Source organism: Doryrhamphus excisus, chromosome 15 (assembly GCF_030265055.1).
Source record: "Doryrhamphus excisus isolate RoL2022-K1 chromosome 15, RoL_Dexc_1.0, whole genome shotgun sequence".
Lineage (NCBI taxonomy): Eukaryota > Metazoa > Chordata > Actinopteri > Syngnathiformes > Syngnathidae > Doryrhamphus > Doryrhamphus excisus.
In genome coordinates, this window is record NC_080480.1 from 8,423,749 (window position 1) to 8,444,946 (window position 21,198).

At 41.2% G+C, this 21,198-nt stretch overlaps 1 protein-coding gene across 5 annotated transcripts in view; it reads left to right on the plus strand.

Moving 5' to 3' along the window:
• tanc2a (tetratricopeptide repeat, ankyrin repeat and coiled-coil containing 2a) overlaps window positions 1-21,198 on the plus strand; it is a 49,517-nt gene that overhangs the window by 23,174 nt on the left and 5,145 nt on the right. For 4 of the 5 annotated variants that reach the window (XM_058049171.1, XM_058049176.1, XM_058049173.1 and 1 more), the window contains 25 exons: window positions 4,378-4,520; window positions 4,692-4,863; window positions 5,612-5,929; window positions 7,748-7,873; window positions 7,945-8,211; window positions 9,358-9,482; window positions 10,575-10,806; window positions 11,595-11,767; window positions 12,715-12,795; window positions 12,883-13,083; window positions 13,174-13,308; window positions 13,781-13,977; window positions 14,076-14,184; window positions 15,751-15,873; window positions 16,017-16,154; window positions 16,236-16,334; window positions 16,439-16,630; window positions 16,966-17,059; window positions 17,985-18,118; window positions 18,386-18,509; window positions 18,583-18,758; window positions 18,836-18,968; window positions 20,053-20,144; window positions 20,228-20,362; window positions 20,470-20,570. In XM_058049171.1, the coding sequence (XP_057905154.1) occupies window positions 4,378-4,520; window positions 4,692-4,863; window positions 5,612-5,929; window positions 7,748-7,873; window positions 7,945-8,211; window positions 9,358-9,482; window positions 10,575-10,806; window positions 11,595-11,767; window positions 12,715-12,795; window positions 12,883-13,083; window positions 13,174-13,308; window positions 13,781-13,977; window positions 14,076-14,184; window positions 15,751-15,873; window positions 16,017-16,154; window positions 16,236-16,334; window positions 16,439-16,630; window positions 16,966-17,059; window positions 17,985-18,118; window positions 18,386-18,509; window positions 18,583-18,758; window positions 18,836-18,968; window positions 20,053-20,144; window positions 20,228-20,362; window positions 20,470-20,570 (3,820 nt within the window). The remainder of the gene's footprint in view (window positions 1-4,377; window positions 4,521-4,691; window positions 4,864-5,611; window positions 5,930-7,747; window positions 7,874-7,944; window positions 8,212-9,357; window positions 9,483-10,574; window positions 10,807-11,594; window positions 11,768-12,714; window positions 12,796-12,882; window positions 13,084-13,173; window positions 13,309-13,780; window positions 13,978-14,075; window positions 14,185-15,750; window positions 15,874-16,016; window positions 16,155-16,235; window positions 16,335-16,438; window positions 16,631-16,965; window positions 17,060-17,984; window positions 18,119-18,385; window positions 18,510-18,582; window positions 18,759-18,835; window positions 18,969-20,052; window positions 20,145-20,227; window positions 20,363-20,469; window positions 20,571-21,198) is intronic. The other variant, XM_058049174.1, reaches the window with a different exon arrangement.

Consider the following 21,198-nt stretch of genomic DNA (forward strand, 5'->3'; position numbering starts at 1 on the left):
TTGCTCTAGTTGTTCTTGACTCCACTTGAGCACAAACTGCAACCTAAATCTAAATTAAAAAATATATCTATAAAAAGTTATCGGCAATCCCACCCTCAGCCATCTCTGTGTGGAGTTTGCATGTTCTCCCCGTGCATGCGTGGGTTTTCTCCGGGTACTCCGGTTTCCTCCCACATTCCTAAAACATGCTAGGTTAATTGGCGACTCCAAATTGTCCATAGGTATGAATGTGAGTGTGAATGGTTGTTTGTCTATATGTGCCCTGTGATTGGCTGGCCACCAATCCAGGGTGTACCCCGCCTCTTGCCCGAAGACAGCTGGGATAGGCTCCAGCACCTCTGCGACCCTCGTGAGGATAAGCGGTAGAAAATGAATGAATGAATGAATGAATGAATGAAAGTTATCGGCTCTGAATCTTGAGAATTAGGAAGTTAGTGTATTGGTATTGAGACAGAGATGGGCAGTTGTCCAAAGAAATTTTACTACCTTTTCAGTGAATACTTTTTATCTCTTTGCTCTTTTTTGGATAATTGTCTTTCCTCCGAAAGTCCAAAGTTTTATGTTTTGGCGTAGCAGCCTTTTCGTTGGTAGCCTTGCTAAATACTTCACACTACTATGATGTTGTATTAAATGCAGCTCTGCTGGTACCACCCTTTGAAGTTGTCAGACATTGCAAGTGAGTGTAGTACTATTTTCATTTAAAATGCACATGACAACACAAAATACTTCACGGCAGCTGCTGTAAATATCGGGTGGGCTCATCCTCCGATCGTATTATAATGAAGAAAATGCGGAATCGGACATCAATTTATTTTTTCCTAGTATCCACTGAATCACCTTAATTTGTCATTTTTGTGGCTGAATTCCAAGCGATAAGCCTCTTTCACAGAGATTTTCCCAAATATTTGGCACATCACAGACACAGCATTTGAGTCAGCAAGCATTTCCACATTATTACCTGAAACCAGAAAATGTGCAGGAAACATGCAAGGGAATTCACTGTTTTAAAGGGCAATGTGAAAGGTGAACTACAAAATCTATTTAAAAAGTAGAGCTGTCTCGATCCGATCATTAGAATCGGGATTGGCTGCCGATCCGCTGTATTTTGCAGTAGTAAAAAGTTTCAATACAAGAATTGAATTTGAATTTTATCCCTGTGGTTGTTCCAAAGAGTGAGACAGGCTTACTGAGAGGTGGACATATCAATAATGAGACCACTACGCTGCTTTTTCTCTTAGCACTGCACATTTAACAGGAGCAGATACTTATACATGTTAAGAGAATGTCTAACTTCAACTCCACCTATAATAGTAAAAGTTTAAAAAACAACAAAAAACGCTAGCTTTGAAAACATGAGCCATATGCTGACTCTGTTTACATATGTAAAACATGCGGGGGTTTAGTTGCTCACTGAATATCTTTTACCCAAAAATGTTGGCCAAATTTATAATTTTTCAGTCTCGTGTACAACTTGGAATACTTTGGTCTGTGCTCTTGTTGGCTGAAAATAAGTAAGGTCCAAGATGATGTGTTTTTGAGAGGAAAAAATAAGCAAGAAAAGTTGTCCGAGGTCTAGAGATGGTGTAAAAAGCCTGTCAAAAAGAAAAAAAACAGTAAGATGAGATAAAAATAGTGCATATTCTTCCACCAATTATGATAATGTTTTTGAATCCAGCTTACTTTTTAACTTCTGTCAAGTGGTTTTGGTTACTGGTTTCCTGGTTTTAGAAAGTAACAGGCAGTTTATTTTTAGTCACACTACAAAAATACGGGCCCAGGAAGGAGTTCAGACACAAGTCAGTTCCACTGACTTCTGATTGACGATCACGCAGAGACAAATACTCTGAAACATGTCAGGTGATATTATTCCTAAGTGCTAGTTTCATCCTTTCTACTTACTTCATCACTCCATTTGCAGAATCCAAAATTGGACAATCTTAAGGAAATTGTTGGTGAGGGAAGAGAGAGATCAGTCAAAAAAGAAGCAAGAAAGGAAAGTGGATCTTTTAAAGTAAGAGAGTAAACATTGGGAAAGAATAGACAGAGCAAGTTGAGGAAAGGAAAAATGGAATGGTTGTAGGAACCAGATGCTCCAGTAACCCAGGAGACAGAAATGGAAAGTCTATACTCCTTGTGTCTTCTGTTTTATTTTTGCTCTGCAACTTACATACTCTGTCATTGGCTGACCACACATGACTATGTGGTTGCACACACAATGCATTTCTATTATTCAACCCACTAGTCATCAATTTATAGCTGTAATTATAGACTTGTCAAGAGCCAGTATGAGTTTGTATGCTGTGGTTTACATTCTTGTGTGTGTGTGTTGTGGGGACATGAATGAGTGCTTTACCGAGTGGCAGTAGCATCAGTTATTTCATTTAGTAAAAGCTAATGTTGGGCTGATTAAATGGGTCTTTTTATAAACATTTTTATGCTGTTGAAAATGTAAAAATGAAAATGATATTACATGGCCAGAAAATACAGAGACTAATTGAACTGTGGTAATAAGTCAAACTCCAGCAATACTTGACCTTGCTTGTACATAATTCATCCACCCATTCAGTATTCCTCTGCATATCTAGGTCTAAGGTTCAAAGTATTTTAGCGTTTCAGCCTTCCACCCACACAGAAACGGCGTTCTGAGTGGCCTGAAACGGTATTATTTGAAAACTGCTTCCAGAATGGGAAAATCTGAAAACGCGACTTTGTCGTTGGCGTGTAGACGAGCAAACCGCTACTTGCGGAAAATGATGACATCACCGCCATGTCTTCGTCGCGTAACCAGAAGTGACAAGCATTTAACATTTGTGCTCCACTGTAGCGATGGGAGCCATATCCTTAGCTATGTGGTAGGCTATCGTGTTGGTTATTTCTGTCCAACGCAACAAACGGGAGGCGACAAACAAGTGCAATTGGCGAAACTCATCACCAACACAGCGACAAAAAAGCCATAGCATTTCATTATGTGGAATCAAACTATGGAATGGATTGAGTGAGGACCTCAAACAATGCATAACGATGAGCCAATTCAAGAAACAATACAAGCAGTTGATGTTTGCTAAATACAAGGATGAAGAGTCTTGAACCAGTCATGACATCACTATATTGACAGTTACTACGGTACACATAATGTCATTGTATGGTCATATCACCTCGTACTTCAGTACGGGACAAAAAATTTAAAAAATTCAAAAACAAAAAAAAAACTAAAACTGCATTATGGAAAGCAGGAAGTGAACAAATGTAACAGTTACTGATTGTAAAAGTACCAGATGGAGGAGTAGGATTTAATAAGCTTTGATTCTTCCCACTCCTTTTGGACATGTGGAACTGTGAACTGATTATGTGATGCACTCAATTGTAATCTGATGCATGTTCAAATGAAATAAAACCATTACCATTACCATTACAATTGGCTGTCAAATGTGGAGGGAATTTGGGGATGTCAAAATAGTTCAGAGTGGCCGGTGTTGATCGAGGAGTCTTGGCAGATTTGGTTAGTTTGAAGATAACCTTACATATTTGTACATGTAAATTCATGTAAATCCACACTCAAGTTTGGTACACCACTAGGAGAGGGAGGGCAGTGGTACCCAAGCCTGGTACGGACAGGATCTCTTACTCTTAAAGTTATTTGTTGATTTATTTGCAATGGGGAAAACAATTATTTGATCCCCTGAATAGTGAGTAAGCTTAACAAAGACAGGATTTTCATGGGTTTTGCAGTGAGTGACAGAATATCAACAAAATGGAAAAAAATAAGTACATGGTCCCCTACCAACCAGCCTCCACCACCATGGGCAAGACCACAGAGGTGCCAAATGACCTCAGGAATATGATGATAGACCCTCACAATTGTTTGTACATCTATCCAACTGACACTGTGGAATTTACAGTACATGTATGCAATTCAGTAGTACTCTCCTATTAGTGGGTGTGGTTACTGTTCTGCGTTCCTGTAATTTTTCGGTGTATGCGGTTGGAAAGCAGTAGCACTGCAGTGAAACCAGATGGGCCAACAGTGAAATTCATGACCAGATCTCATCAGAGCGGAAAGGTAGCCAAAATAAGCAACCAAGACAAATCTCAAGTTAAACTTGTTTGTGTGAATGCTTGTTAATAAATGTCTGGAATGATTTCTCCGATTGAAAAGACTCCATGGCGTCAGATACCCATAGATTTGAGTAAACTCTGGTTTGAACAACACCCTGAAGAGTCTGTGGGTTTTTGTGTTTTTGCTGTGTCACTGTACAGCTGATAGCGACATGCAAGACACCCAAGCCATCTGTGTGTTGCTAATGCAGGTGCATCCAACTACAGTTATTTCCTATTTTCCAACATCCATTTTTTCATGTTCTCTCTCTGACTCTGCAGGTGAAGAAGAGGAGGCGTTAGGACCGCCTCCCTCAGTAGATGAGGCAGCTGATGCTCTAATGACCAGACTGGGCTTTTTATTGGGGGAAAAGATCATCAGTGGAGAACCTGGCTCAACTAACCATGGTCAGGTTGATGGACAGGTATAACCATACATCATATTCCTACGTTTAACCAAATCTAACCATGGCATGTGGACCATTATTGACTTTTATTTACGAAATGTACTCGTTTCAGTCATTTTTTTTCCTGAATCAAATGAATCATTACTGAATAAAATAAATATAGATTATCATTCTCATTCTCCTCTACAGCAGAGAATCTCTCCTTCCTCCAGCCTGGCCAGCAGCAGCACATCCCCCTCCTCCACGTTGCCGCCTCCTGCTGGAGTTGAGGGTAACAACAACAACAAGCACACTTCATCCGTCCAAGCCTCTGTCACTTCCCCTTCATCAACACTGGAGAGTAGAGATAGCGGCATCATAGGTATGGAGGGTACTGTAGATAAGTGTGTGGGGGGGGATAAGTATTTGATCCCTTGCTGATTTTAAGTTTTATCCCCTTACAAAGGCATCAACAGTCACAATTTATATGGAGGCACAATATCAACAAAAACTGAGCTGACTAACCTAATTTGCAGACATAGCATGATGAGAACTTGGATGAGAACCTCCTGGCCCGTCAGCCACAACACTGATGATGGATGCGTCTTGCGATCCAAATCCGGCCAAAGCAGTGACAGCCTCAAACGCTGTCGGATTTGGACAGTATCTCCTGAGATTTGCGTAGCACTAGTGACCAACTAAAAAAATGTCTGACCTCTGCACATACGAAAAAGGGCTTCTCCAGCAAGCACATGTTTTGCTTGGGGGCTAAATAATTATTTAACGTAATAAGACACATTTTACATAATTTTCTTTTCTTTATTTTTTTTAATACATGCCTTTATTCGTCCCTCAGTGGGGAAATTTGTATAATTATATATATATATATATATATATATATATATATATATATATATATATATATATATACGTGTATAATATATAATTTTTTTTTTTTTTTGTTAATATTGTGACTTTTGCTGGTAAAAGAAACCATTACAAATCTGGACTATTCATGTCTTTGTCAGGGGATATACAGTACTTATGCACAAATGCATATTTTGTCCACAATCTGCTGTTCTGCAATGAGAACCTTCCAGTTGTCAATTCCGAACTAAAATGTCTTGCAGCCACATTGACCAGCTATTCTGTTGAATCAGCACCAGAGCATGATGACAACACCAAGCAGCCCAGCGACGGTTACCAAGGCAGCAGCCTCAAACTGTGGACGCAAGAGGGATGGCCCGTGGTGACATCAACCTCCTCTTCCTGTATGGTTGCGACAGGAAGCATGAACGATGACTTCCCGTACAGGGCAGGGGACAGCATGGCCTCCACATACAGTCTCAACAAACTCCACCCAGAATGGGGACAAGACTCAAATCGCTTGTCTGGATCCACCCATTCCATCCCGCTCTACCTTACACCCCGCCCAAATTCAGTTGCTGGTAAGATGGATGGTGTGTGGGTGTGCATGTATGCGTGTGCATGTGTGTGTGTGTGTCTGCAGTCTCTCACTGCATCTTCCTGTTAGGAAGGAAACCTATCTCTCCTTCTCAACTTTTGTAAGTTCACAAGCAGCATGGATTCCTATGTTTGTAATTGTTACATTATTGAAGTATAGTGATGATAAACTGACTCTCGGATAACGGTTAGTCTTTCCTGGATTGATTATGGAAGTCGTGATGTGCTGTTTGCAAAATAAGCACCCTATTTCTGTCACGTAAATAAGCTGACAGTGCACTAACTGACAGCTTGCGGCTGCTTTGGGGCGGGGCAGACATCTCAGCAGCACCCACTGCTGCTCAGTGAGAACAAAAACTGCAAGTCAATACGTGCTTTCACTGTTAAGTCCCCAAATAGCAGAAAAGCGATGCCAGAAAAAGTTGCTACATTTGTCGCTAATCACTTTTGAAAAAATATGTCATCAAGAGGGTTTGGAAGTAATGAGGCCAAATTATTCCACGTTAATGAAATGCTATCAAGCTAATTATGTATTGATAACTAAAATTAATGTGGTGTCCAAATTATGCTGGCATATATTTTGGTGAGGCAAGATTTTATTTGTCACAGTTTTTTAATGAACCTAACATTGTACAATTATCTTTTTACGTGTTTTTTTTTATGATGGGGAGCACGTTTTGAGTGCCCTTCAACTTCAAATGTTGACTTGGTTTTTAGTCCACAAGTTTGGAGAACCTGACAAAGTGACTAGTTTAACGTTGTCTGCAACGTGGCTGCATGTCGTGCACTCTTCCCCTTTCTTCTTGGTCACTGACGCATAAACGCTCAAGAGGAGCACTTTGGCAAAGGAAGGAAGTAACATGTATGACGTCTTATAACACACACACAGGATATGAAGCAGAGTCAGCGCTAACATTCTCTGTGGTGTTAAACGGTTGTGACTGCGTTTGTTTTCACACGTTTTGGTAAGTTTCTCTTCTTGAAGGCAGAATGTGTTTTCAGCATTTTACTTTTAGTTTTAATGAACCTCTACCCCCTGCCTACTTTGTAGTCTGGTTGAACTCTTGCATGCGTTCCTCATGATGATGTACACGTGCAATGTTTGCTGCAGTGACGAGTTAGAGACAAGCAAATCAGCTTGTATCTTATCTATGTCAAGCTATAATATTGCAATCATCAATCTGACCTGCACTGCATTGATAATAAGTATGGATAGAATTCAAGTTATGTATTATCCTAGCATTTCGTGCTGTCAACAGATGGATCCAGGCCTATCCATTCGTTTTCTATGCCGCTTATCCTCACAGGGGTCGCATGTATGCTGGAGCCTATCCCAGCTGTCTTGGGTGAAAGGCGGGGACCACCCTGGATTGGTCACCTCTTGTCCAGATGCTTTCATTACAGTTTGCTTTGGGTAGGATGTTTTTAGGTGTTTTAGCTCCCAAAAATATATATTTCAAACAGTGGGGCAGACCACTATAGGGGGAGTGTGAGGCAAGAGGGGATTATACGAAGAGGCTATCCCCACAGGAACGTTTTCAGGTCAAAAAGGCAAAGTATTGCATTGTTTCAGTCTCTCATCCACATGAAAATGACCTTATGGGTGACCAGAAACTTTTTTTTTTATATATTTTTTTAAACTGAAAATGCATGCTCGCCGTTTCCATATGGACTAGCAATCCGCTGCTTTTTTAATACGATGACATCAGTGACCCATCACCGTCATGTGACTAGAAGTGAACTTTGACAACGAGAACCTGGTGAAAACATTACAACTCAAGCTAAGTTGTTTTTTTGTTCAGCCACAAGTTCTGCACATCTTGAAGACCTGGCCTACCTGGATGAACAACAAAGGCCCACTCCTTCCAGATCGTCCCTCAGAATGCCCAGACAGAATTCTGGAAGTCGAAGTCAACAGGAGCCGAGAGGTAAAGAAATACTAATGCTAATGCTGATTATTTTATATGTAGTATGACATATTGTCCCTCTTCCTCAACAGTTCAGTTCACGCCGTATCTCAAATTGAAGCCCCTTCACTTTGAAATTCCTGGACTGTTGTCTGATTGGCGATTCACTGGCAGGGAGTGGCTCTTCAAGGAAGTGGACACCCGTCTGCGCAGTGATGACCCTGCCGTCAACCGAGGGGTGGTAATTGTTGGAAACATGGGCTATGGCAAGACTGCCATCATCGCCCGCTTGGTGGCCCTTAGTTGTCATGGAAACCGGATGTGGCCGACTTCCACTGGCATCCAAACACTGCCAAAATGTAAGCAACACAGAAAAACAATATATGATGTGGCATGAAGTCTATATAGAAATTTGTGGAACCTCTTCTGTTCTGACCCAAGTGAACTAGGGATCAGATATCATTTTAATCAGTATCTGAATCAGACCTGTATTAACTGTACAGACAATGTTTTAAGTGGCTTCCAAATAGACTTTTTGAGATGAACAATTTAATGAAAACATGCGTGCAATGAGACAAATATAGTTATAGTTAATCTTCAAACAGCTAAAATAATGGATAACGCTAAAAATAACCAATTACCTAAAAATGTCATCCAATACTTCTCTACAAGAGAGGAGAAATATGATCTCAGGGAAGAACAAAATTTGAAACACTTATATGCTAGGACTACGTTAAAAAGCCATAGCATTTCAGTATGTGGAATCAAACTATGGAATGGATTGAGTAAGGAACTCAAACAATGCACAATGATGAGCCAATTCAAGAAACAATACAAGCAGTTGATGTTTGCTAAATACAAGGATGAAGAGTCTTGAACCAGTCATGATGTGCTATATATATCACTATATTGACACTTACTATGGTACCCATTATGTCATTGGATGGTCATATCACCTCGTACTTGTATGTGACCAAAAAAAAATACTACTCCTTTTGGACATGTGGAACTGTGAATTGATTATATGATGCACTCAATTGTAACCTGATGCATGTTCAAATGAAATTAAACCAAATAAATACAACCCGAATGGACGGCTTCTAGACAAAAAGTCTGAACTTCTACAGGAAATGTGCACATGCAAAGGGAAAGGTGATCTCAAATGAGATGCTGAAGCAACATGTTTTTGTATAATAGTCAAATCAAATTGCATAATGGACACAAAACATTGTAATATCAAACCATATTTTACTGACTGTAACATATAACATAAGAGAAGAGAGGCAGTTTGGTATGAATTGGAAGCACAAGACCCCCAGTTAGTTATTCCACCCGCAAAGACTCATAGTCCAGACAGTTGAATCGTAATGCAGAATGAACCCGAACTAGACACACTGCCAAGCCAATGACTGCAAAAAGCTCATGACATAGTGGAAAATAAAACACCAGTGAGATATAGAAGTTATGGTTTCACAGTGATTTTATTGTATGTACTTTGTGTTCAGATGCTGAATCTTTCCCCCATGATTCACTGGGAAGAGCAGGAGGTGATGAAGGAGGAGGTAGCTGTCCAGGGACTCCAGAGATCAGGAGGAGACAGCAGGAGGCGCTGCAGAGGCTCGCAGGACAGGTAACACCACTTTACATCAAAATCTACCACAGTCGTCCCTCGCTACATTGCAGTTTGAACATGACTCCCTGGCTAATGAAGTTAATAAATGACTGTTGTTTTGTGGTTGACTCCAGTCAAAAAATATTGTAAGACATATGCTCAGTAGGTGTTAGCAATGTGGCATTGTGGAGACATTAAAGTACTAAAGTACTGGCCGTCTCTTATGTCCCTGCAGTGATCCCGTAGCCTGCGCATCAGTGTTGCGCACTGTCGTGTAAACAAAGAATAATAGGAGGGTCTACAGGGCTATAAAAATGGTAAAAAATATTTAGAAGATCAAAAATTGGTTTTATATGCTATAATTACAAAAATATTCTGTTTATTAACATTGAATCCTACTTTGCCAAAATTCACTTATCACGGTTTCGGCTGGAATCTATTAACAGTGATAAACGAGGGAGGACTGTATATCATTTAAAACATCACTCAGTATTTCCTTCCACTGTACAAAAATGACGCCAATGTTCATCATTTCTGCCGAACAGTTTTTTTTTTTAAGCAGACATCAGTGGTTATAGAAATGATTGGTATGACAACCTCTCACTGCTCTGTTATGGATTATTTTCCAACCATAATGCCTCTTGAGACGACAGATAGTTTGCTCAGAGCTGCTGTCAACTATAAGGTTGAAGTCAAGATTCCCTTTTTATAGCATCGAACTACTCAAACATTTATGTGACATGTGGCCTGAGACCCATTCATAACTTGGAAGGGGTACAATTTATGATCCAGACTGCTACCAGCCAAAGGGGAGTGATCCAGATCTGGCTTTAATGGTATCTGCAGTATGTTGAAGAATATCAGTCATATACTGTAACTCAGTTCCACTAATTAGGCCATGCAGAATGAAAACTGAATTATGAAAACCTATGCTAAGTGTATTTGAAAAATGCATTACCCTGATGTGTTTGTCTCTGACAGTGGTGCTAGGTACATATACTTTGTTAATCCTGTGGAAATAAAGAAAATGATAAGTCATAAAAAAAGAGCAAAAAGGCATAATGTAATGAGACAGAATACTAATAACACTAATGACTTCTGCTTCTGCAGGTAGTTTCCTATCACTTCTGTCAGGCTGATAACTGCCACACGTGTCTGGTTCCGGAGTTTGTCCACACCATGGCGGCGAAGCTAACCGAGGCCCCTCAGCTGTCAGCGTATCGAGAGCTGCTGCATCGATCACAGCAGCTTCAGAGCTCACTCAGTCTGCGATCCTGCATCCAAGACCCAAGCTCAGCCCTCCAGAAAGGAATTTTAGAACCACTGGATGCTCTCTACAAGGGTACAGTAGCCCTCCTTGTCAATTACCTGGGATTTGGAAAAACTTGTTTTTCTGGTGTAAAAAAATTAAGCTGGACTGCAACGAGCGGTTAGTGCGCAGGCCGCACAGCCAGGGGACCCGAGTTCAATTCCACCCTTGGGCATCTCTGTGCATGTTCTCCCTGTGCATGTGTGGGTTTTCTCCGTGTACTCCAGTTTCCTCCCACATTCCAAAAACATGCTAGGTTAATTGGCAACTCCAAATTGTCCATAGGTATGAATGTGTGAATGGTTGTTTGTCTGTATGTGCCCTGTGATTGGCTGGCGACCAGTCCAGGGTGTACCCTGCCTCTCGCCCGAAGACAGCTGGGATAGGCTCCAGCACCCCCTGCGTCCCTTGTGAGGATAAGCGGTAGAAAATTATATTTATTGTTTACAGAAAATCTGTTTACAAATTTCTAAATACAGTTTTAACATTATTAGAGCCCTGTAGACAGGAAGTAACACCCCTATAGTCACCTTTACTCTCCTATTACTCAATATAGTAGACAAAATACGAGAAAATAAGCCATTTAGGACATCAATAATATAAGCGGTAGAAAATGAATGAATGAAAAAACTAAGCTTTCCTTCAAAATGTGGCGAGGTGCACACCACATACGATAAATTACCAATAATACTTTTATCCAGGTAAAGTATACTGGAAATGTTTATACAAAAGCTGCTCACTTGACTGAATTTAGTTTTATTTCTATTCTGCAATACAGGGAAATACTGCACATATTGTAATTTTGCTTTCTTTTTCTGCAGAGAAGACACTGCATGTGGAAGGAACTGGGATCATTTTACTGATTGATGGTTTAAACGAGGCAGAGTTCCATCGGCCGGACTATGGTGACACACTGACGTCCTTCTTGTCACGAAACATACACAAATTTCCTCCATGGTTCAAGATCATTGCCACTGTGAGAACCAGTCAACAGGTATGTGTCTTCCAGGCGTCCTAATTTATATACAGTAGATCTCCGCTTCCATCTCAGGACCACCAGTGAATGGCGAAAAACGTCAAGTCATCAATACAGCCTTAAAAAAGGTCATTTGATTTTTCCCCAATCATGAAAACTGAGATTTTAAAAATGCTGTATAGAACACACATGTTCATTCCACCACAGGAGATATGTCATGTTACACATATCGGTATCAGTAATCGGAAGTTGGACAATATCGGCATATCGGTTTTCTGCAAAAAGGCCAATATCGGACATCCCTAATAAAGACCTAAACATGTAAAAATGGTGGGCTTTCCAACAGTAGTATTGTAAATGTATTCTGTAAATCCGGGGTGGGCAAACTATGGCCCGTGGCCCACCAAGCGTTTGAATCCGGTCCGCCAGTTGCTTTCTAAGTATTTAAACTTTTAACATACAAACTGTCAACATGACTTGCAAGTCGGATGTCTTATTTAGTAAAAAACTGTAAAATGAAATGACATAGTTTGATGTGGTCTGATGTTTAAAGTGCTCCTGAAAAAAGGGACATGAGAAAATAAAGCTGATAGTGTAACACTTTTACAGATAAAATTAGACAAATAATTCAAGGAAAATTCTAATCATAAAATAGTGTGTGTGTGTGTGTTAAATATATGTTCTGGCCATTGGACAATTTTGTTAACTCAATGCGGCCCACAAGTCAAAATATGTAAATGGTATATACATTATTACCGACTTGTGTTTTGTGCAGAAAAATGGTCTATTATGGGAGAAAAATATACGTATATTTTTTACCAAAAATATGCAAAGTTGCAGAACCGTGAAGGCTGAAGTGTGCAGGGATCCACTGTATAGGAAAATGTCCATCTGTCCACATGTAAAGGTGTGCTCCAAGTCACCGCATTAACTGTTTGCAATGTTTGTTTCATATCTAAAACCAGGACATCACTCGGTCTCTACCTTTTTACCGCATCTCTTTAGACCAGATGGAGGAAAACAGCGCCATAGAGCAAGACTTGCAGGTAAAAACAAATAAACTACCTGTTCACTGGATTTTACCTCTATATCTATCTTGCTGTAAAAATTTGACATTATTTTTTTTAATTTAGGGTTACCTGATGCAACGAATCCACAGCAGCCCTGAGATTCAGAGCAACGTGTCACTAAGCAATGGCCGCCTGGACAACATGGCATTGGCCAAGCTGACAAGTCACCTCAAGACCTTAAGCAAAGGCTCGTACCTCTACCTGAAACTAACCATGGACTTGATTGAGGGAGGATACCTGGTCCTTAAGAGCTCCAGCTTTAAGGTGTGCACGGAACCGAGGACAACACACTTTCTTAAATAGGGTGTTAAAGCCTCAGCCAATCAGTCTTTACACCTCTGTGTTTCTTTTTAGGTGGTTCCTGTAAGCCTCGCCGAGGTCTACCTGCTGCAACTTAACATGCGGTTTCCCACACAGTCGTCATTTCTGCGAGTTCTGCCACTGCTCAATGTAACTGTAGCATCACTTCACCCACTGACTGACCAACAGGTACGGACTACCAATAGCTGAAATCTGGTTTATTTTATTTATGCTGTTATGTAAAAAGCAGGGGCTTGCATTTTTTGGTTCAGTAAAAGTAGGAGACAGGTCATATAGAACTTGAACAGTGGCTAGAGAATGCCAAGGAGGAGACACAGCCTGCAGACCCCATTCAGTCGAATCCAATTAAATGATGCTTGCAACGTACAATTTGGCAAGCTGCACATTTCTGTGTGGCACAAACTTTGAACAACAAAGTAAAGTGCTGAGTATCAAACTCTGGACTAATACAATCAGTATAAACTCAATTGAAGGTGGTTACACTAAAGATGAGCTGTTTTATGTTTAGCTTTTTCTTCCCTTCCCTTACCAATAATGAACCGAACCGTTCCTTTTAAACCTTGATACATGCCGAACCATGTTTCTGGTATATCGTTACACCTGCTACACCTGGATTGTAACTGTTCCTCTCTTACATCAGCTCTTTGAGGTGGTGAATGCTGGCACACTAACAGGAGGGGCAATGCAATGGCCTGAGTTTGTGCAGCGTCTGGAGCAGCTGTCTCCTTTCCTGTTGCGGCGGACTGATGGGAGTCGGATGCTTAACCACACCTCCTTCAGGGAGTGGCTGGTGTGGAGGGAGGAGGGGCAGGATGACCGGTTTCTGTGCGACCCCAGGTAGACTGCATTGATTCAGTTTCAGCATCTCCTGGTGTGTCCATTCCTGTTTTTGATGGGCAAGAGTAAAGACGGCGTTGTAATGTTTTTTCCTACAGGAGCGGTCACACTCTGCTGGCATTCTGGCTCTGCAGACAAAGAGGAAAGTTGAACCGGCAGCAGACACTTGAACTGGGACATCACATCTTGAAGGCTCATATCTACAAGGTAATCTCACGTATAAAGTCAAGTGGCTCGGTTCCTAACAGATGGCTTCTTGATGATCATTATGGCATTCAGGAAACGTGCGTAGGATTCTGGCTAAAAGTGGGCCGAAAATCGCATATGCGCATCTGCACATAATTTTTCTTTTGTAAATGACACTCCACCTGGAAATGTATGACTCAGGGTCTTCATCCTATCCCCATTCTTTGCACACCCACTTTAGACCTTGAAGCATCAATGCAAAGCACCTCATTGGTCAAAAAGGCATATCAGTAGTGGGCTTGTTCATCAATGGAACTGCACCATGAATAGCCAGTCAAATGGAAATCGAGGTCCTTATGGTTGAGGTGGTTATCAAGCAGATTGGCATTGGCGGCCATGTTTCCATCAGACAACACCAGGGCAGCTGTGGATACAGATTACCACCACCAGTGTGAGACTGTGGAGCGAATAAAGAAAGGGTTCATTCTGAAACGCTTTGGGGGCCTAGAAAACTGCTATATAAAAATTGAATCCAGTATTCATTCATTCATTTTCTACTGCTTATCCTCACGAGGGTCGCGGGCGTGCTGGAGCCTATCCCAGCTGTCTTCAGGCGAGAGGCGGGGTACACCCTGGACTGGTGGCCAGCCAATCACAGGGCACATATAGACAAACAACCATTCACACTCACATTCATACCTATGGACAATTTGGAGTCGCCAATTAACCTAGCATGTTTTGGAATGTGGGAGGAAACCGGAGTCCCCGGAGAAAACCCACGCCACACAGAGATGGCCGAGGGTGGGAACCCAGTATTATTATTGTTATTATTATTGACAACATTTTTCACCATATTGAATAGTTGCATTTCTTTTCCAATGTAGCGAGCGACACTGTCTGTGAGCACACACCATTTTGCACTATTTTCTTTATATTTGCCGACCAATTGCGTCAGTAAACATTGACTGTCGGGACGAAGGCTCCGCTGCCCTAGGCACCTCCATTGGTGGTTTATTTTTCCCAATTGAGAAAACTATCCGTGAGATAGTAGTTATGTCGCTGTTGTTTCACGCTGCTTTGCGATTATTAGGAAATGAACAATACTAACACGTCAAAATAAACTAATTGAATCCCAGCTATTTTTCAAAAGCTGTTCCTCTTGGTAAAGGCCATTTTTGATGCTTTTGACCGATATTTCAAGACACACTGAATATTGTGTTTCAGGGCTATATAGACCAAAAGAAATACCTTTTCCTTCCTTTAGTAAGATTCATTAGAACATGGGCAAGTTTCAGCAAAATATAATTTTCAAGCAAAAAGCACAACTTTGACACAGATTTAGCCATATGTATTTAGCCAAAATATATAAACAACCTTATATAAACATTTGTACAGTCATCGCCTCTTTTTGTGGTGCAAAAAAAGTAAAACTAATGTGAAAAAATATGTATTTGGGAGTGGGTGTCTTTGATAGCGAATGAGTAAAAATTCTTCAGCCTTCTGCTCTGTCTGTAGGATCGTTTATGCATGACAAATGTGAAAGGTGTCTAACATTTTGTTGCACTGTGGCATTTGTCTTGCATGCAGGGTTTAAGCAAGAAGCTTGGGATTTCCTCGTCCATTCTGCAGGGCCTTTGGCTGTCCTACAGCACGGAGAGCTTGAATGATGCACTCTCCTCATTGCGAAACCTTTACACCCCAAACATCAAGGTATTGGCATTATAAGACCAACAAATGAAGGGCAAAAACACAACATTTTTCAATAATTATTCAATTGCAGTATATACTCACCCCCAATCCCAAATTAAGCACTTACCAATGGTGGATTGTAACCTGGCTCCCTGCTTCTCCAGGTTAGCAGATTGCTGATTATGAGCGGGGCTGATGTGGATTATCGCAGTGGAGTTCTGAATAACGCTCCCCTGCTGTGTGTCCACGCTCACTTGGGCCACGGTGATGCTGTGGCCCTTTTACTTGACCACGGAGCTCAGGTAGAAAAATAAACATGAGAATCACAGAAGTGATTACAGGTGGAAATATGTTGCTTTGCAGCTGACACTGTGTGCATTTAGGTGGATGCACAGTCGCAAGATGGTTTGACCGCACTGGGATTTGCGGCTTCAGCTGGACATCTGGATGTTATCACCCTGCTGAGTCAGCACAAAGCCAAGGTAATGGCTGACAATCGTAGATTTTCTCACTCTCACCAACCAAATCACACGTATTTTAAGATTTTAGCATGGTTTATGTCTTTCATGTTCCTGTGTGTGCTCAGGTGGGTCATGTGGACAGCTCAGGCCGGTGTGTGTTGGTGCATGCAGCTCAACGGGGCCATCTCCAGGTGCTACGCTTCCTGCTGAAGCTTGCTGACTGGAGCTGCAATACCTGCTGTGGCCACAGGGGGGTGAGCAGGAGCCAGGCGGTGCAGCAGGCACTGATTGCAGCAGCCAGCATGGGCCATTCAGAGGTACACACATTGATTGTACAGTGACATAAGCGCTTGTCAGCATAACTCAAACCAAAACTAGCCTTTACTTTGGCCAATGGTGATAATCAAGGATATTTGAATCCACAGCAGTTGGCTGGCATTCTTCACTCATTTTTATATGTATTTTTACTGTTTTCATATTATAATAGTGTAATCTATATAACAAGCTATTTTATTATACAGTATTTATATTGACCATTGTGGTGCATTACTTGGTCCTGAGTACACATACAGATTTTATATTGTATTTTAAAAAGTAAGACTCTAAAAACATACTGATTTATTCAACTGTGTGTTTTTTTTCTTGTGTGTAGATTGTGTCTCATCTCCTGGATCCACCAGATGAAGACAATAAAGAGGAGGAAAGACCAGAAATCAACACACCTGATAGTCTATGGGGAGAGACAGGTATTTAAAATCCCAGAAGTGCAATGCAATAAAAAACATTGCAGTACTCTGGGTACTGCGGTTTTTCCTTCCACATTCCACAAACATGCATGTTAGGTTAATTGGTGACTCCAAATTGTCCTTTTCTGTGCATTATAACACGAGTAAACAAGTTAAAATCAGTCATTGGGAGACAACTATTTCGACTATGGAAAAAAAATAACTCTAACAACGTTGCATGGTTTGATATCCATGCTGTGATCATGCATTAACACGTACACTGATGATAACATGTAATAGTTGCAGTATCTTGCCGTATTTTGATGATTTAAAACACTACTGAAACTTCTTTTCAAGAGCACATTGATACACATACTTATGCTAGTTCTGTCAGCAACAGCAGCAGAGACAACACTTACGATGTCCGCTCTCATTTGCATAGCTGTGTCTTCCAGCACAAGACGTGTGCTCCAGTCCTCAGGTAAAAAATTCTGACGTCCAACGAGCATCTTGTTGAGTCTTTGTAGCGAAATTGAGAGCTAGGTATCCACTCTTTTGTCTGTGAATGACACTGAGACTAGTGATTAGCAACATGTTGTGTTAGTCCGCCAGACAAAAATAGTTTTTCCATGTAAGCTGCTACAATGATAATATCGCTGTTGGCGTTTTTTTTTTGTTTTTTTGTGAGGGCTTTAGCATCAAAATAGGTATTTCTCATGACATCCATTGCTAGGTAATTTTAGCTTGTTTCCTCGTGTTATAATGCACAAAAAAGGGAAAGAAATGTGTTCATGTTTCACATAAGGATTGTGAATGATGGGCAATAATTTTTAAAAAGTGCAGTTCCCCTTTAATGTTAATTCTCATATATCGTCATATACTACCCAGTACCCAGTTTTCCATATTCCTGCTATAAGTTTACATGTGTCCATCTTGTATCTCGAAGCCTTGACAGCAGCAGCAGGAGGCGGCAGGTTGTCAGTCTGCACCCGGCTGTTGGATCAAGGTGCTGCTCTCCAGCAAAGCAGCAGACAGGGGGTCGTGCCACTCTTCTGTGCAGTTCGGGGAGGCCACTGGCAGGTCGGAGAAAAAAAAAACACGCAAGTGTACAATAGAACCTGTTTAAATCGACAATCTCTCCTATGTTAAAAACAAACAAAGGATGGTTCAAAAATCTTTTATTGTTGCTGATTCTCATTATGTCTTTGGCCAAAGTCACAAGTTAAAGTGTCAGCAATAGCTGTTTTCGATATGAGTCAGCCAACCCGAGGGATTTCGACTTAAACAGGTTTGCATCAATTGGATTCTTGTAGTGTTATTGAGCTGTGTCCTCCATTGTTGTCCAAGGTGGTGGAACTGTTATTGAATCATGGAGCAGAGGTCAACATGATGGACCAGCAGGGTCGAACCGCCTTGATGACAGCTGCATCAGAGGGTCACATGACCACAGCCAAATTGCTGCTGGATCATGGTAAACTGAGTCGAAGAAAATGTACACTTAAATGTTTTGTGTGTATTCACTTGTAATTTACAATTGTTTTTAGGGGCCTCTCTGGATCAGGCTGACAGGGAAGGTTTAACAGCGCTGAGTTGGGCCTGTCTGAAAGGTCAGCTCCAATTGGTCAGAGAGCTGGTGGAGAGAGGCGCAGCAACGACACACACTGACCGCAGTGGGCGTACGCCTTTGGATCTGGCTGCCTTTCGTGGCGACCCTGAAGTGGTCAGTGCCATTTGTGTCTTTGGATTGCGGTCAATCCACCGTGCTCAAGATTTTTTTCTGCTTGTGTCTTTGGTCAGGTGCAGCATCTGGTGGATCACGGTGCATCCGTGGAACACACTGATTCCAGTGGCATGCGTCCACTGGACCGAGCAGTCGGTTGCAGAAACACCTCAGCGGTTATCGCTCTGCTCAAAAAGGGAGCTAAGATAGGTAAAGAGTCAATTGAATGTTATGTTGCTTGCGCCTTAAACCATAAAGAGCAAATTCAGAAGATGTAAATTTCTCGGCTTATAAAAAAACAGCAAGAACGTCACATCTTATATACAGTCCCTGTTAAAAGTTTGGAGATCCTGTCCCATTCAATCGTAGGGGTGTGACGAGAAAAAAGTGTCCTGCCATAATAAATAAATCAATTAATCACGTGATAAATTAGACAAAATTTTATCAATTTTGCCAGGCTCCGTGTCTCACCTCCAAACAACCAGGAAGAGAGCTCACCCATTGTTTAGCACCCCAAAGCTTTATAAAACAGAGTGACACCTCTTGTCAGTCATTCAGTCACTTTGTCTTTGTGATGGGAGGCGGGGTCGCAAGCATACACACGCAGCAAAAGTGGGGGGCCTTGTGAGGATCAAGGAGGGGAAAAAGTCAAATATTACAAGACCTCACGTGGGGATATTAACAAGCCCAGCCATTTTTCAAAAGCCACATGTGGCCCACCAAGTGTTTGAATCCGGCCACCAGTTGCTTTCTAAGTATATCAACTTTTAACATACAAACTGGCAACATGACTTGCAAGTCGGATGTCTTACTTAATAAAAAAACAAAAACTGTAAAATTAAATTATATACTTTGATGTGGTCTGATGTTTAAAGTGGTCCTGAAAAAAGAGACACGAGAACATACAGCTGATAGTATAACACTTTTACAGGAAAATTATAAGCATAAAATAGTGTATGTGTGTTAAATATATGTTCTGGCATAAAAATATATTTGCCCACCCCTGCTGTAGAGCATGTATTTCAATGGGAATGCGCTTATAAAATGCACCTCGGCTGTTTTTTCTGCTTAAAACTGTACCGAACGGGCTCTCTTCTACCGTGGAGTTGCATCATCACCTCTTTGACCTCTTACACAAAAAAAACATAAAAGATGTATGAATACGGTTCAGTAAATGTACAAGTTTGGAGACACAATAACATGGAGAAGTCTCTCAACGTGTACATTTGATTACAATGTGGTAAAGTAAAGCTCCAATTGCTTGAGATTTGACTTGTTGTTCATGTGTGTGAAGGACCAGCAACCTGGGCTATGGCTACGTCTAAACCAGACATTTTAATGGTGCTCATTAGTAAACTGGTTCAAGAGGGGGACAAACTATACAAGGTAACACATCAACATAAATCAGTCAAAATGATGAAAGGATGGAATATCTTTATAAGGAATGTGTGTTTGTGTTTGTTGCGCAGCAAGGCAAAGTGAGGGAAGCTGCTCATTCCTATCAGTCTGCGCTACAGAAGTTTCCGGGGGACGAGATGAAGACCTTCAGACAGCTGAGAGTGTGTGTGCTCCTCAACCTGTCACGTTGTCGCCGCAAGATGAATGTGAGACTCACCTACAATGTCTTATGCTTCTAGTGTGATTTCTCTCATTGAAAATGGATCTCAAAGATCTATCCTCTGTCGTAACATGATCTATTATTTGCCTGCAGGATTTCGGCCTCGCTGAGGAGTTTGCGACCAAGGCTCTCGAACTGAAAGCCAAATCTTACGAGGCCTTCTATGCCCGAGCTCGAGCTAAACGCAGTCGCAGGTGAGCGGAGCAACCATGGGACTAGAACTGAGTTAAATGGAACAAATTCAGGTTACAATGTTCAAAAATCTTGTTAATAATAAATAACAGCATTTGGATTGTGATAAGTGGATTTCCTCTTTTGGAAATCAAATATTTTTGTATTCCAAGTTCAATTCCATCCTTGGCCATCTCTGTGTAGCGTTTGTATGTTCTCCCCATGGATGTGTGGGTTTTCTCCGGGTACTCCGGTTTCCTCCCACATTCCAAAAACATGCTAGGTTAATTGGCGACTCCAAATTGTCCATAGGTATGAATGTGAGTGTGAATGGTTGTTTGTCTATATGTGCCCTGTGATTGGCTGGTGACCAGTCCAGGGTGTACCCCGCCTCTTACGCCAAGACAGCTGGGATAGGCTCCAGCACCCCCTGCGACCCATGTGAGGATAAGCGGTAGAAAATGAATGAATGAGTGAATATTTTTATATTTGTTGTTTACAGAAAATCTGTTTACAAATTTCTAAATACAGTTTTAACATTATTAGAGCCCTGTAGACAGGAAGTAATACCCCTATAGTCACCTTTACACTCCTATTACTCAATATAGTAGACAAAATAAGCCATTTAGGACATCAATAATATAGCCGCAG